Source organism: Egretta garzetta, unplaced genomic scaffold (assembly GCF_000687185.1).
Source record: "Egretta garzetta isolate BGI_Z169 unplaced genomic scaffold, ASM68718v1 scaffold111, whole genome shotgun sequence".
NCBI classification, from domain to species: Eukaryota; Metazoa; Chordata; class Aves; order Pelecaniformes; family Ardeidae; genus Egretta; species Egretta garzetta.
The window spans coordinates 94806-111440 of record NW_009258672.1 but is presented as its reverse complement, the minus strand read 5'-3'; the positions used below and the strand labels follow the sequence as shown (position 1 = coordinate 111440).

Below are 16635 nucleotides of genomic sequence, written 5' to 3'. Positions count from 1 at the left end.
TGGGGTGCATTAAGAGGAGTGTGGCCAGCAGGTCGAGGGAGGTTATCCTCCCCCTCTACTCTGCCCTGGTGAGACCCCACCTGGAGTACTGTGTCCAGTTCTGGGCTCTCTGGTTCAAGAAAGATGAGGAACTCCTAGAGAGAGTCCAGAAGAGAGCAACTAGGATGATAAAGGGACTGGAGCATCTCCCCTATGAGGAAAGGCTGAGGGAGTTGGGCTTGTTCGGCCTGGAGAAGAGAAGACTGAGAGGGGACCTCGTCAATACATACAAATATCTTAAGGGTGGATGTCACGAAGATGGAGCCAGACTCTTCTCAGTGGTGTCCAGCGACAGGACAAGGGCCAACGGGTACAAACTGGAACATAAGAGGTTTCAGTTGAACCTGAGGAAGAACTTTACTCTGAGGGTGACAGAGCCCTGGAACAGGCTGCCCAGGGAGGTTGTGGAGTCTCCTTCTCTGGAGATATTCAAAGCCTGCCTGGACGATGTCCTGTGTAACATGCTCTAGGAGAACCAGCTTTAGCAGGGAGGTTGCACTAGACGATCTCCCAAGGTTCCTTCCAACCCTTGCGATTCTGTGATTCTGTGATCTCTTTTCCCAAGTAACGAGTGATAGGATGAAAGGAAATGGCCTCAAGTTGCGCCAGGGGAGGTTTAGATTGGATATTAGGAAAGATTTCTTCACCGAACGGATTGTCAAGCATTGGAAGAAGCTTCCCAGGGAAGTGGTTGAGTCCCCATTCCTGGGGGTATTTAAAAGACATGTAGGTGCGGTGCTTAGGGACATGGGCTAGTGGTGGACTTGGCAGTATTAGGTTTATGGTTGGACTTGATCTTAAAGGGCTCTTCCAACCTAAACAATTCTGTGATTCTGTGATTCTGTGCCCTAAAGCTCTCTAGAGTTTGTTTCATGCAAGCATCCATGGAGACTGAATTCCAAAGGTAAAGGGCTGCCATTGAGAAAAACTTATATGATGCTATTCAGAGCTTTAAAATTGTTACTGCATTTTTCCATCATACTGGAAGTAAACAGGAGGTCAGGCAGCTCGACTACCCATGGGTTTTGATGCATTATAGTTCTCTTGTGAGGCTGAAATGTATTTATTTTTTCTTTAGTATGTAAGGAAAGTAATCTTAGAGCTGGAACTAAGATAAATATTTAAACTGGAAACAAGCGGAGTATGGGTAAGATCCTGCTTTTAGAGACCTAACAGTTTGGATTATCCCTCCAAAGAAGAGGGCAACTTTGGCACATGCTTTAGCTGGGCAGGGATGGCCAGTAAGAACCAATTCTTAGATGGTGTAGGTATATGTGCTCAGATTCTGCTGTTCTCTGAAATGCAGTTTCAGAGTCATGGATAATAAAGCTGCATATTCTGCAACTGAAGCAGTCCTATTTAGATTGAAATAGTAGAGACTTAATACTGGAGACTCAGTATTGCTTCTAAGCCTGGTTGCTGTGTTGTGTTAGCAGCCCATTGTCCCACTGCTGCATTCTTCCTAATCAGACCAGTCTGTCTGCATTTTCGGAGCCATAAGCCTCCAGCAGTGAGAAATATTCCTCTGAAATTAAATGAACTCTGTTAGGTCTCCAGCAGCTGCCATTTGTCAAAATCTTCGCAGTTCACAACTTGACATAAATACAGAATATCAATAAAAATGTATCTAGCAAATGGACCCTATCTACTTGACCATAAAACAAATGGAGAGTAAACTGTTTGACTATGAAGCTAGACAGAAAACAATGCCCCAAGGACCTTCTTGAAATTAAAAAAAAAAAAAAGTGTTTTCAATGCAGTTTATAAGGAAACTAATTTCATGGTCATTCACTATTCAAAAATATATGTGGTTGCTTAGCCTCAGGGTACTTGAAAAAAGGATTGTACGGTACAGTGCTTGCACCTGTAAGCCCCAGGCATAAAGCTCCACGTTAGTGGACTGAAGGTTATGCAGTGATAAATCAGCAACCAGTATCGCAGGCTTGATCTGCCTAAGGAAGGTACTGCAGTGCTGCTGTGACACAGATTCTTACAGTGACTATTCTTTTGTGGGTTTTTTTAAAAGCTGTTGTTGTAGACTAAGTTACGTTTAATTCACTTAACGAACACCCATATAAAGATTCTGTACCAGACTATTTAAATCACGGTTTAAAACATCATTTATGCACTGCTGCAGCCTTCAAGGCTTGGAAAGCTTTCAACAGCTGAATCTTGTAAAGGCTTTCACATTTTAAAGAGGACGTTTTGAGTCTTGGTCATTTCCATAGCCAGCCAGTGAAATCAACTACTATATTTGCAAGTAGCAAATTTCTATGCCAAACCTTAATGGAAGTTGGGGGCAACGGATAAAGTATTTTGTAACTCATAATGCTCAGAACATTGCAGTAGTAGATTCCCAGTATCTCAAGGTGATTTATTAAGATGAAAAAATCAGTATGTGACATTGTTAAAGCGGTGAAGCTTATTTTTAGTTCTGACTGGACCACAGCTAGGCTCTGTGAATTACTATAATTCTTGAAGGTCACAGAATGATTGTATTACTTCATTCAGAGACTAATTTCTTTTCAGGAAGTTACTGTAATATTGATCATTTGCTCTATGCCTATGTTCTTTAGTCTATAGAAGACTCGATGGCACAGTTGAATGTTGTAGTAACAACAGCCTCACAGACATTTGCTTTTCATATAGCAATAACTTGGACAGCCACCTGGTAAGTTACTTAAACTGCTAATCCCATTTGGTAAATCTGAAATTATTTAAATTAAACTAGTAATATTTACCAACATTTATGCAGCATACCCAAGTGCTTAAGAATACCTACAGTTTGTAATAAAGGTGTATGTGTATGTTATTCTCCCTATTAACAGCTTAAAAAAGCAAAGTATTAGTTATGATTTTTTCCCATGATCAATCAGGGAGTCTCTGGAAGAACCAGAAAAGATCTTACACTCCTCATTGCTTTAGGCAGAAAGACACCTCCATCATTTTCACCACCAGGTGAGAATAGTGCTTCAGTCTCTAAAGCTACTAAGGACTACAGGCAAAGGAAAGCACGGGACTATCTGTTCAGTTATTTTGTCTGAGGCCAGCAGTGCTGCTTACTAGGTTAAACTAAAAACATGCAAGAGAAGGTCCTAGAGATTGCCCAGTTTTTCACCATGTTGATTTTCTTGTAACATGTGGAAACATATAAAGTTTCTCAGTAGGATTTTGACTTACTCTCTTCAAAATACAGAAATGTTTGTTAAAATACGTGATCCATATTGACAATGATGTAATATTTCTAACAGTTCTCTTTACAAGAAAAAGACCACGAGTATGAACTGGGTAAACTTTTCTACACATACCAGTTTGTTATTGTTCTGACTTCTAGTAATAAATATCTAAAGCAGTGGAAATAAGTCTGTCCCTACATCTGCTATGTTTACAGTTTCTACAATGGTAAATTTCCCATTCCAGGATGTTTTTGTGGTATTTAACCACTAAGAACTGAGCACAGACCAGCAGTTCATTTGAAATATGACAGTGGCTGGTAACATCCTGGAGTTCAGCAAGATTTGATAAATCACTACCCCACTGAACTTTGACATTCTTAAGCTCATAGCTGCTACTTAGGAACAGAGAAGAAATAAAAGCATCCAGAAGCCTGTGACCTTCAGGTGTCCTTAGACTGTCTGAGTTTCTGAGTAATTCTTTTAAATAGTCTTTGCAGTGCTATACAGCAGTATTTGAGTGTGCCCTCTCCCCCTCATTAGAATAGAAAGAGCTTGTATTGAGGTTAATGGAGAGTGTCTGACACTCATGCATCTATGGAAGGTGTAACTATCAGGCTAAGAAGCAGGAAAATCTTTTTTTTGTTTGTTTTTTTCTAAGGCAAACAGTAGGTGAAGAACTTTCCTTACTTGTGTTTAAGAACAAAAGGAAAATTATCACTGAGCTTTTACAAGAGACTTGAGGGGGAAAAAACAATTTCCTGTTCCTTGCTGCTATACTGTCTTTGGCCTGGAGGGAGCAAAAAAGATCTGGTCTTTCAGACTGCTGAGAGAGTGTTACAAGTAGAACTTGGGGACCAGCACTGCATTAAGTCCCATGTTCGTCTTTGTTGAGAATAATTTCTTAGCTACAACACAGCCAGTAGGTTTGTTGGTTTGTTTGCTGAACGTAAGGTTTTGTTCAGCCAAATGAGGTATAGATCAATGAAGATTAAAACTTCTTAAACAGGTAAGTCACTCTGTTCATTAGAAATCACTGACATGTTTAGATGCCTTGATTTTTTTATTGTGCATGTGTGTACAAAATGTAAACATTAAAATGTGTTTTTAAAAACAGATAGCTTTTATTTTGGTACATGTGCACACCCTCTCTTCCACATTGCACTGAAAATGGAGTGACAGGTTGAATATGTATCAGGTAGAGGTTCTGCAGGATTTGACAAAAAAAATCCCAAAATCAGATTTCAGCCCTTCATGGGCTGGTAGTATATCAGTGAGGCACTTCCTTTGCTTTAAAAAGGAATATATAGTACTTTTTATTCTGATCTGTTGGAAAATACCTTTAAATTTGGTAATCATTTTAAATGCCCTTTGCAGTATGCCTGTCTGCCAGCACGAAAAGTTATCGAGGCCAGCAAAGTTTGTCGAACCAATGTGGACTGCCAGAAGGACTTTGTACCAGGCTTTTGTGTGACTCCTTCTCTAGAGAACCAAACAAGGCTAATCAGGGTAAAACATCCACCCCATATTGACATGCTGTATGTAGGACACCCCATGCATCTTCAATACACAGGTTGGTATTATTTATTAAAACAATTTAACAAAAAGGATTTCTAATATGGTTTACTTTGCCTGGCTGCTTGAACAAGGTCTTGGAGCACTTGTCAGTTAACTTGTTTAATGCAGAATCCATTTCTTGTTACAGCCAGTGGAGAGACATGGACTACTCAGGCCTAAAATGAAATGTGCACAGTGCAATGAGTTATGAAGGTAATAGAAACCATATGTGATATGAGATGGGTTTTTTTTCAGAAAAGTATGCAAGGACTATTTCTATAACAGATCTCACCCAGGTTAGTCATGGCAACCAGGCACCTGCATTTTCCTAACACATAAACTTCTCAGAATGCTATTGTAAAATCTCTAGGGCATCTTGCTCTAATACCTTGCTTGGAATATTAGCGTTACTGCTTAAATTCACACCTAGTATCCAAGTATATGTGATGGATTCCCATGACTGCTGAGCCAAAAGTACAATCACAACATAGTTTTTTCCTGATTATTTTTTAATTTATTTGAGTGCCCTAAATAAAATAACAGACTATGGCTCTGCTTTAGGCAAGCTTATATCCTTGAGCCAGGTATACAAGTAAAAAGTAATTCTGCTCTTGGAGCAAGTATGGGAAGAATGAACAAACTCACCAACATCCCTATGGAGTAGCTTGAGTGGCATGGTGAAAATTAGCTTGAGATGGGGTTAAAAAAGTACAAAGTGTTAAACTACTGTCCCTTCCTCTGCTGTTGGGTGAGTTCAGTGACTAGAGGGTGACCAACGTGCATCCTAGGGAACTTCAGTTTAATAATTGAAATAGTAATAATAATAAAAATAATAATTAAAACAACAAGAGAGAGAGAGACAAAACCCAGGAAAAACAAGTGATGCAGCCACTCACCACTCACTGACCAATGCCCAGCCCATCACTCAGCAGCGATAGCTGCTCCCCCGGCCAAGTGCCCCCCCAGTTTATACACTGAGTGTGATGTCATATGGTACGGAATCCCCCTTTGGCCAGTTGGGGTCAGCTGTCCTGGCTGTGCCCCCTCCCAGCTTCTTGTGCACCTGGCAGAGCAGAGGAAGCTGAAGAAGTCCTTGACTGGTCTAAGCACTGCTCAGCAACAACTAAACCATCAGTGTGTTATCGACATTCTTCTCATACTAAAGCCAAACCACAGCACTAGGCCAGCTACTAGGAAGAAAATTTACTCTGTCCCAGCCAAAACCAGGACAGTTCCTCACAGACAGCTATACCTCACACGAGGAGATTTCACTTCAGACACCTTGAAGTACCTCCTTAGCAAGGCATTATATTTTTCTGAAGAAGCACTGGAATTAGGTACAAAAGAGCTTTAGAAACAGTAATGAAATCTGGTAGTGTAAATCCATTTGCATTCTTACACAAACATATTTTTAGTTAATCTGTCAGTCTTTATCTTTCTGTGCTAGTCATATCTTGATGCTTCATGACAAATTTTTTATTTCTACTTGTTTACACTATATCCTCATTTAAGCTGAAAATATGATCTCTTAACTTGTTATTTCTGCCCTCTTGCCATTTAGGAGGAAAACATTGCTCAGCTGTGTGGTATCAACACACGGTTCTAGATTTGATGACATCTATTCCAAATGCACCAACAACTTTTAAGAATAGAGTTTGATGATTATTTTAAGTTCCCTTTCTTGGTCTCTGACAATAAAAACTGTAGGTACTCTAGAACAATTGATATTGTTCTCTTTCTAATATGTAGGAGCACTGGAATTTTAGTCAGTGTTTCTTACTGAACAGTAATTCTGCAGAACGATCGAACTTGTCAGTCTTTCAGAAGTCAGAAAAGAATGTTACTGCATCTAAAGAGGTAGTTCTACTTTAAGAAGTTGCTGTGTGAAGATACAAGTTACAGTGTATTTACAGGAATAGAATTCTAAAGTGATTTACTGTACCCTGGGAATTGCACACTGAATGTGTTAATTTGAAAGCTAAATGCTTGATTTTGCTGCAAATGCAACCTATGCTCTATGTTCCTCTTGGAAAAACACCAGAGCTAAAACTACAGGATCCTGGCTTGGGCAGCAGGTAGTCTACTGCACCATTGTAGAGTTCCATGCATTCCATTGAAACAAATTCTAAACATTTCAGACATAGCTTTGCACTGCACAATACTGGCTTGGGGCCAACAGGTTTGATTTTTTTTTTTCCCCCAAATGTGACTGATCAGAACGTGGTAACCATTTTTTTTACAGTTAAGAAAGGAAAATAATTTCTTCCTCTATTGTGTGAATTTTGAAATAGGAGTACATTTTAGTGGAATGCCTTATTCTTTAGTGTGATCTTTCTTCTGCAGGAAACAATACTTTTTTAGAGTGGTGCTACATTTAACATGCAACCTGATATGGGAGGTCTGCTAGTGTGTACTTTGACTACTTTCTCTAGAAATGTCACTGAAGTAATGTTTGAAAAACATTCTAAGATTATGATATCTAAATTATTATTTTCTACTTAGGCTTGTATTGTTGTCATGATAGTCCTGGTTTATGGAGAAGCAGTAATTATTTCATGTTTTCGTTTGAAGCTAGCTTTTAGATACAATATTTTTAAAAATTTATATCCATATTAGCTACTTACAAGAAACAGGTTATACAGCTTACTTCTGTAAAATGTTTCTGTTTCCTCAAAGTAAAATATCCTGGCAAAAATATTTTTTGTTGATATGCATGCTATATGTAGCTCTTGTGTCCAGTGTAAAAAAAAAAACCAAAACCTGTAAAGAACCATAATCCCAAATGTGTTTACAATGCTGGAGATTTGGCCAAAACTAAACCAGAAGGAATGATGAGGAATTCATGTTGTTTAGGATGGACACATTGATTAGTCCTTTTAATTAGCATTCTCTCTGTAAAAAGTATTTAATGTAATCCAATATAAAATCATCCTGTGGGTTTAATTCATCTGGTATTAGTCAAGACTTTTAGACTTTTCTTATTGCAGGCCAGTTACGCTTTAGAGGCTCTGCCTATGTTGGACGTAAGATTGAAATGGAGGGCCCTGTCATTCTTGGTATGCAACTTTGCAGTGTTTCTTCTTTATTTTGTATGGTGTTTTTTTTCTTTCATGTCATTTCTGGTATTGCAAAATCTTGGCTTCCTTCTCAGGCCCTTGTTGGCTGGGAAGAATCTGGTGAATAAAATCCACATTTGGAATTCACATTGCTTGAGGGAAGATCATATCCCTGAATGTTACTGTATCTGCATTGCCCCATCAGGGATCAAAAACTGCAAGATTTCCTTCATGAAAAGAAGATGGAACTTACCTAGAAGATAATTTCCCAAAACTGCACCAGTGTCCTACTTCTGTTGTATCCGAGTCTAAAAAAAAGTACCCAAGTCTAAAAAAAAGCCACTTCTAGCTTTGGGGAGGTTTTTGGGCAACAAGAGCCATAATCCCTCATGAAGGTCTACCTGGTACAGGCTGTTTTCTCAGTATTTCCGTGTTTGTTTCCCTTTATTGCTGAGGATGGTCCTTCTTTGCTTTCAACCCATATTTAAAGGGTTACATGTATAGTTCTTCTGGAGACCACACAGAAATATCTCATGTGGTACTGTCCCTATCCTCCGTAACATACATGCCCTTTTCCCCCATGAAGAGGTTTTGAAAAGCTCTTTGGTCAACCTAGTCCCCAAATCACTTCTAATTAAAATTGTGTGCGTTGTGCATTCTTCTCAATATTTGCCAACAGCATCTAGCATTAGCCAACAAAAGAAATGTTAATTCCAGGCCAAAGAATTGTTTAATTAGAGTGGGAAAACAATGACTGTTTTCTCTCACCCAGCCTCATTGCTATTCACCTCTTCCCAGCAGTGTCTTTTGAAGACATGCCTGGAGAACATAATTTCTGTGATTCTTTTGTTATTCCTCGAAGGACAGATTTGCCTGCTGCCATTAGGTTTGATCCATTACAGCCACTAAATTCATTGCCTCATATTACAGTGTCCAGAGCTCAGTCCAGCACCCTCCTGAAGAGTTTCTTTGTGTTTTGGAGATTACTTCAGCAGCACAGTGTGGCGTTTAGAACCATGTCTAGTGGCTGTCAGGAACGACAGACAGTTTGTTGTAAGAAAGAGGGAAGGAGATTAGCGATCCATTCTCAATGTAGGCACAACTTTTCAGGTTCAGGATAGTTAGTGGCCATTAGGTGTTTGTCAAGAGGCAGTCAAGCATTGAAATGTCAGTATATTGCAGTGTGTGTCTTTTGAAACCTGTGAATACATTGCCTGCCTCAGCCATTTTGCTATTTTGGCTCATGAACAAGAGATCTGATCAGATGTTCTGTTACCAGCCTTCAGCTTGATGAGTTGTTTGCTTTGGATATCACTTGACTTGGATACCTCTGACTTTCTGAGCTGGGTGGTGTCCAGGATTTCTGTCTGTTACATTCTTCACTCAGTAGTCCAGCAGACTTACTTATTTTCTGTCAGTTCCCCTAAATCAAAGGTCTTTCTTAAGCTAACGTAAGAGAGAATATGATTTTCAAGCTGCCTGGGCACAGCTGTGGCAGTTTTGGTATTGGAAAGTTCTCTGCTTGTGGCCACACCAAACCCGTTCTTTTTTTGGGACTCCTTGCTATCCAAATCTCTCCATCCCATGGTATGCTTGCTGGTTGGACTAATTATTGCTAATGACTCATCAGAAGGGCCTCTATTAACAGAAGTAAAAGTGTTTATGTGACTGAGTAGACAAGTTCTCTGCCTCATGTGCCTTTGGAATTACTTTTCTCTCATCTTTCTTCTGATGTCCTTGAATTGTTTATTGAACCTGAAGAAATCTGATCTCACTCTTAACCAAGATATACTTAGCAGCACTTTTGGTATGTTGTGTACTAGTGCTGTGAGGTTCCCAGTGTTCTCTTAGCCTATGGTTTTAAGATTTCTCAAAGGGTGAGTTAAATTGTTCCTTTCCCAAGGGATGTTTGTACTGAGTGGGATTTGAACTCTTGCTTTCACATTGTCTCTGTGGAGATGGTATTTCTTACGGCTAATGGCTTTTTCCCAGGCTGGTAGGGAAAATTCAGGCCATTGTTGTTGGCTTCAACTTGTGTCCGAAGTTGTTCTTTAGGGACAGAGTGACTATTGTTGATACTGTGCAAGCTCATTCTTAAGGTGATTTTCTAATTCAGCCTTAATTTACCTAAACCTCTTCCTTCTGGGGGTAAGATTCTGCTATGCTATGAGTGGAGCCTTCTCGTAGGAGAGGTGTCTTTCTTTCAGCTGTCACAGAACTAAGGCTTTCAAACGGTCCCTGAGGCTGGCAGACTGAGACTGCTGTTTACTTTGAAAGTCTGCATCAAGATTTTTTTATGAGACAGCCCAGATGGAACATCCCTGTACTAACAGAGTGCGCTCCTGGGGGGTCTCAAGCTACCTCAGTTTTCTTTGAGGAGTCTCTCATAAACATTCAGCATGCAGTCAGCTGAAGCTTCATGTATACCTTCGAAGAAATTACATCACTAAAGAAGCATTTCAAGGTCATGTGGTGCTTGAAACTGCAATTTTCCAGTCACTATTTATAGGAAGGATGCTGAGTCCCTCTTCCCAAGTTTTTAAGTTGCACTAAGTTATGTCTTGGGAGTTGCTTATGGCATCATCTGAAGACAGAAAAAGAAGGTACTTACATACTGGTGTTAAGATGTGTAATGGAGCTGTGCGTCATCTCCCAGCCTTTGCTTTCTCAGAGTGACTCCAAAACTCTGCTCCCTGTCTGCCCTGCTCCTATACACCATGAGCTGAGCCTCAGGTTGGGGAGATCTGCAAGAATTTTCTGGCCTTCAGAGAAAGTACACATGTGCACCCACAGTATAAATGTATACATGTGGACTGCGTATGTTGAAAAAGTCTGGTAACTATAATCTCTTTTTATGTATTTTTCTTTGAAAAGGACTTGAATTACACAATGTGGTCTTTATGACTACAGATGTACAGTTGCCTCTGAAAATACATACCTTAGATCAACTTTTACTCAAATCATGCTAATTGTATTTTGTGTAGTGACTTTACTATGATAGCTACCATGTTTAAGAAAGATTTAACGACTGCACTTTTTTAAGAACAAAACCCAAGCAACACCATATTTAGATTTCTTATTCATTCTTGAAGAAATGTCATTTCAGATCTGATTTTTCTGCAAAATTATAATCTAAAATTCATAATGTTGTAATCCTGGCATGACTGTTCATGTTTTGTGTATCTTTGTTTTTTCATTTCAGTAAGTCTCAGCAGTTTTGTACCACGACAAAACTTTCTAAGCATCGATCTGCCTGTGGTGATAGAAACATTTTGCAAGTATCCTTTGAAGTATGTTTGTTCTTTTAAGGCAAGAAGGGAACTATTTAGAATTTGGTGACCCAGCAAAATTGCAGTTGGATATCATTTTAGACAGGATGCTCTGAAACATTTCTGTGGAGTTTTGACATCTTTATCCCATCTCTGCATTGATTATTGTCCATGTGCCAAGCTCAAAATGAAATCTCTCACTTTCTTGTGCTTAGCAGGATATTTTTGGTCAGTGCTTTTTTTTAACTCTTTCTTGAAGGTAAGTCTTAACACCTCTGACAAGAAAGTCAAAGTAAGTCTGAATTTATGGCAGGAAAAATGAGATGTTATTGCTAGCTTTGGTATGTCAGAATTATCATTTTTGAGTCATTATACTGAACTAAATAACAGGGTATGGTTTTTCTTTTTCTTTTCTTCATCAGGAAGGAAAACTTACCCTTCAAAAAGCAGGATGATAATTCAGTTAAAACATGCTTATTAATGAATGAGATGATGTATATGCATACATAAAGGTTAGTAGGCTTGCATATGGCTAATATAAGAATGCTTAGCCTTAGAAACTGAAATGTTTATGTGTGGCTATAGAACAATTAAACAGTGTAGATAGAACAATTAAACAGTGTAGTTCAGTGCAGTCCCTCAAACTAGAGTAAAGATGCTACTTAAGCTCCCCTTTTCTGGGAACACACCAAGTTTCACCCTGACCCAGCTGCTTTCTGAGTCCTATGTCTTCTTGTCCAGCCATTATAGGATGCAGGTAGGTATTACAGTTAGCAAGCCTTTACCGACAATAAAAATTATCTACCCTTGCCTCATTCTCAGATGCACATGCATGTACAGAAATCCACTCAACTTTTCTGGCTAACAAGTAAGTAGGAGAGGGAGGCCAGATTTCCAATTATATTCTAGCCATTTACTTACTCCAGCGAGGGAGTGTTTTGGAAAATACTCCTAATCATTATTTCATACTTAGGTCATAGGTCTAGAATACCTTCTTACTTCAGGCATGGTATCGGAGCTGTAACCTTCCTCCAAAACCACACAAAGCAAGAGAGGAAGATGGGCAGTATTAAGTGTGGTTTTGCTGTCATCCACTTTCATCCGAGTTGGGAAGAGTGCAGGTTGTTTCAGTATCCAAACCTATGCTTAAAACCAAATTAATCTATAAAGGCAATTCTCTGAGCTGGTATGTTATGGTGTAAAACTCATTGTACTCATAATTTCTGTGAAGCAGAATGGCAGCTAAAAAAAATAACCGTCGTATGTTTCCCTCTGCATACTAGAAATAAAAAATATGTTCGTGTTAATTTTATTTTTTTTACATTTTCTTGGATATTTTTCATGAACCTTAACTAATGTCAACCAGGTACCTAATTTCGCTGTCAGGAGCACTGGCAGTTATCAATGCTGTACCCTGCTTCGCTTTGGATGGTCAGTGGATATTAAATTCATTCCTGGAAGCCACTCTGAGCTCGCTGATTGTAGAAAAACAAAACAGAGAGCTTGTTGGCTTTTTAATTTTGCTTGCTGGTAGTGCACTTTTGGCTGCCAATGTTGCACTGGGACTTTGGATGGTGACAGCACGATAGAACATTGGATGCACTTCCATCAGTTCTCCAAATACACAGAAATAATGAATCCATTGCCTTTTCAAACTTGTTCAGTACTGAGATTGAAATAATTCCCTTAAAATGACACTGAAAGAACAATCACTGGTGGCTGCTGTTTTAATTTAAAACTGTACAACATTGTGCCTGTGGTGATGGGAAAGAACAGAAAGAAGTAGGAACCTTTTTATATACTCTTTAAGCACTGTACTGATTTTGGAGAAATTGAATTGTAAAGTTTCAGAGGAAAAAGCCTAAGACTTCATTAATTGAGGTCTCAAGGGAATTATTTGGCCTCAAACATTTGTAAAATGGGAGAAAAAAACACTTAGGTTTTATGCTATAATTTGAATTATTGTCAGAAGATCTGTGTGGGCTCTGATCACTTCTCAGTCAGCAGTCTTGAGTGTCTTGTTCTGTTTTTCCAATCTGGTATTTTACCAAACTGGACTCTTAAGAAGCTGTAAAGCCTGATCTCAAAATGGTGAAAAGCTAGGTAAATGCTTAGCAGGTGTTAATGAGGGGAGAGAGGCCATATGGGTTAGTATCTTCCCTTTTTAGCTGGCCAAAATGACTGGAAGGATGTTGTCCTCAGGATGTAGATGAGAAGTGCCGATGTCTGTTAAGAACGAGGCATGTGGGAAGATAACAAAGCCCACATGTCTGTGTTTCCTACACATTCAGTTGTATACTATCATAGGCAGCTGAAGATTTTTTAAAGGCAATATTTGTCAGCAATAGCTGTGAGGTAACTGAAATTTAGTTTCTGAGTGCTGAAGTATGCTGTGCACAATTATTCCTAAGTGATAAGTAATGTTTGTGTTGTTTTACTCAGATAATAATACTGTTATACCTGTTTACAGTTAAAAGTGAAACCTGTTGTTTTTATGGTGTCTGTCTTCTGATGCTATGCATGTAATATGTACAGTAACTCACTGATGGTTTTCTGTCTTTCAAAGGGTTGTTTTCCTTTGCTAGGATTCATGCTGTTCAAAGACAGCTAACAAAGATGTTTAGCTGAAGCTGGTCTTGGATCAGAATTGTTTAGAGGAAGAATGTGATTGTGAATTGAACCGTTTAAACATTTGGCTTTGCTTTCTGAAATGAATACAGACCATGTCCTTGTTCTTAAATGAACAGCAGAAGAACAGTCAGTGTTTTGCTGACTGAAGTATGTCTGACATACTTTGAAGCTCTATAAGTCTGTAATATTTTATCCCAATAGGATTATACATTAACTGTCATGTTCTCCTGTGATATATTGCCTAGCTCATACAACTTGGGTTCAGTCAGAGCCTTGCTTCAATATAGGCTGATATTAACAACAAAATAAAAATGCTCCCATTTGGGAGCCTAAATATTTGAAATAGGAAAATTTTGGAAAATGCCCTGCAACTTCTGGCTCATACAATGCTCCCCATAGGAGCCGCTGCAGCTCAGAGTTGCTTTACAGAAATGGCCTTTCCACCAGGAACTAAGCTCACAGATACTGGCCTGCAGGGAGTGCTGCAGCATGCATGACCAGCTAACGTAAATTCTCTTGGTGGTAGAGGTAAGAGCCTGGGTAATTCTAAAGCAGAGCTGAGCCCAATTCCTGGTGCTACTGCATGGCTTTGTAGCTATGATGTTTGCATTTGCATCATACTTTTTTGAGAGGTATTCTTTTCTGAAGATGATGCAAGCAGTAATGAGGGAGCTTGGTTGTTTATTTGTTGTTGTGTTAGTTTACTTACCTCCCCAGTGCTGTCACAGGCCAGGTGGGCCTCTTGATGTTCACCTCTGTGGGGTGGTGGGCCCGTGCCTCTCATTTTCAATCGTTTCAACCCAGGCATGTTGGGACAGATCCCAGTAAGAGAGAGTAAATCCTCCTCCAGTCAATCCAGCGTGAGTAGGTCCCTTTGGGGACTGTTAAAAGTAATACCAAATGCAAGAAAGGAAAAACAAAACTATCAGAAACTACCAGCAGGCTTCTCTTTCTTCAGGAGACACCCTGAAAGTCTAACTCATCATCACTAGTGGGAACATGTAGAGGCTTCAGGGTAGCACTTCTGATGGGCCACTCTGCCATCTCTCCGTGGCCAGGAGGGGTAGGAGCTGCCTGGCTCTTGCACAAAGCCCAACTCAAGCTACACTCTGGAAGCCTGCTCACTCACCTAAGTGGCTGCTTACCAATCTGAGGTCTTCCTTTCAGTGGCTCTGTGCCATTTTCCTCTGCTTCTGTGTCTGGTTCAATCTACAGTGCACAAAATTAATTTGTGCTTAGGAGTTTTAATGCAGTTTAGAAAGACAGGATTATTAGCTTTTCAAAACAGCTAGTATTTATGTATCAGAGTTGCAGTGCTGTCTTACTATCTAAAGCAACAACAAATGCATCTGCGGTGATTCAAAAGTATTCTGTGAAAAACATTCCAAGTTGATCCTTTATATATTCATTGTTGACTACAACTGCTTGGAACGATCTTGTAGCACAGTACCCCTCCTGGAGATGTAGGCAAGAGATTTAAAAAAGCAAAGTTTCTGAATTAACATACACAAGCTACATCTGCTCTAACAAGGCTGGCAGGTTGTTCCTGGTTATTTAATGTGTGACCAAACCACGATGTTTTATCAAAGGAAACTAAATCCAATTTATTTCACTTCACGCAATCACCAAAAGCCACAGTTACACTAAGCAGAACTTCCATCTGTGTTTGACCTCATAATCACAAAGAGAGTGGAGAAGACATCGGTTATGGTTTTAGCAAAACAGACACACTAGTACGCTGTAAAGACCTTGGTTATCTTCTGTGGGGGAGAGAATACTAGAAGCTTTTAAAAAGAATTCATGGGTGCATTTCTCCATGTGCTGGAATTCTACTGAATAAGGGTCGATTTGAATCAAAACTTTAAGCAAACTGGGTATGAATGGTGACGCAGCGCATCTTGGATTACCTGTGGACAAAAGTAATAGTTAAGTTGGACCACTCTGTGTTAAAAAAAAGTTGTTCAGTGGATCCATTTCATTCACCTGTAATCCTAACGTATGGATTACATTCCTATAAGCAAGTGCCACACATACAGTTGCTGGGAGGGATTTCTCTGGGGTTTTGTTTGTTTAGCAAGAGAGAACACAGAAGGACACAGAATGTTGGTTGTGTGTTGGATTTTTGCTCTGGAGTATTTGCCATGTTTCTCCTATTTCTGTTTTTGTAAAAATTGAAAGTAAGCCTTTCCTTAAAATGAAGTCTTTCTACTTCTCATTAGCCCCTCCAGAATGTAACGTATTCTTTAATACAGAATCCATCAATATAATTATAGGGCACATTGACTGGAGTGTAAAACAGAACACTCTCAAAGATTAGATAGATACTACTATTTATGTATATACTATGCATTTTAAATCTGTATCAGATGGAAAAAGTAATGTCTAACATTGGGAAGCGTTATACAGAGCTTTTACTTGAACATTGCCAGAAGAATGCCGTAACTGTAATCAGTTGTTGTTCTGATTTGGTTTTTATGAGAATTTTTTTTTTTGTATCAGCAAAGACTTCCATAGCATGTTCTGCTAATGCATGATCTGACATGAAAATGGCTAACTTCTTAGCATGTGGGAAGTTACGTGCCCTTCGCTAACTTAGGAAATTAAAACCAGCTTGTTTCTGTACAAGTTAAATGAGAGAGACTTTGCTAGAAAAAGTATAGACAAACTTGCAGATTGGTCAGCCCAAATTTCCGAGCCACAGTGGGATATCTGTTAACATCATATTTAGAATGAAACAACCCACTGTATTGACAGTTTTATTTTTCAGTGATGATGATTCTGCATTTGTGTATATGTGTGTGTATACATACGTATAACAGATACATACACAGCCACAGTCTGTATTCCCGATTTTTTAGGGATACCTTACAGCAGTTCTCCATACTCTGCGATGTAGGCTTTTTTTTTCTT

At 39.2% G+C, this 16635-nt stretch overlaps 1 protein-coding gene across 6 annotated transcripts in view; it reads left to right on the top strand.

Moving 5' to 3' along the window:
- Nucleotides 1-15671, top strand: part of MBTPS2 (membrane bound transcription factor peptidase, site 2) — a 32355-nt gene extending 16684 nt beyond the window's left edge. For 3 of the 6 annotated variants that reach the window (XM_035888562.1, XM_009648793.2, XM_035888565.1), the window contains 4 exons: nucleotides 2616-2710; nucleotides 4590-4785; nucleotides 11028-11103; nucleotides 12461-15671. In XM_035888562.1, the coding sequence (XP_035744455.1) occupies nucleotides 2616-2710; nucleotides 4590-4785; nucleotides 11028-11103; nucleotides 12461-12683 (590 nt within the window). In that variant the 3' untranslated portion in view covers nucleotides 12684-15671. Of the gene's footprint in view, nucleotides 1-2615; nucleotides 2711-2915; nucleotides 2998-4589; nucleotides 4786-4917; nucleotides 4983-11027; nucleotides 11107-12460 lie in introns of those variants that run through there. The other 3 variants (XR_004841176.1, XM_035888564.1, XM_035888563.1) reach the window with 3 other exon arrangements.
- The last annotated feature ends 964 nt before the right edge of the window (nucleotides 15672-16635 follow it).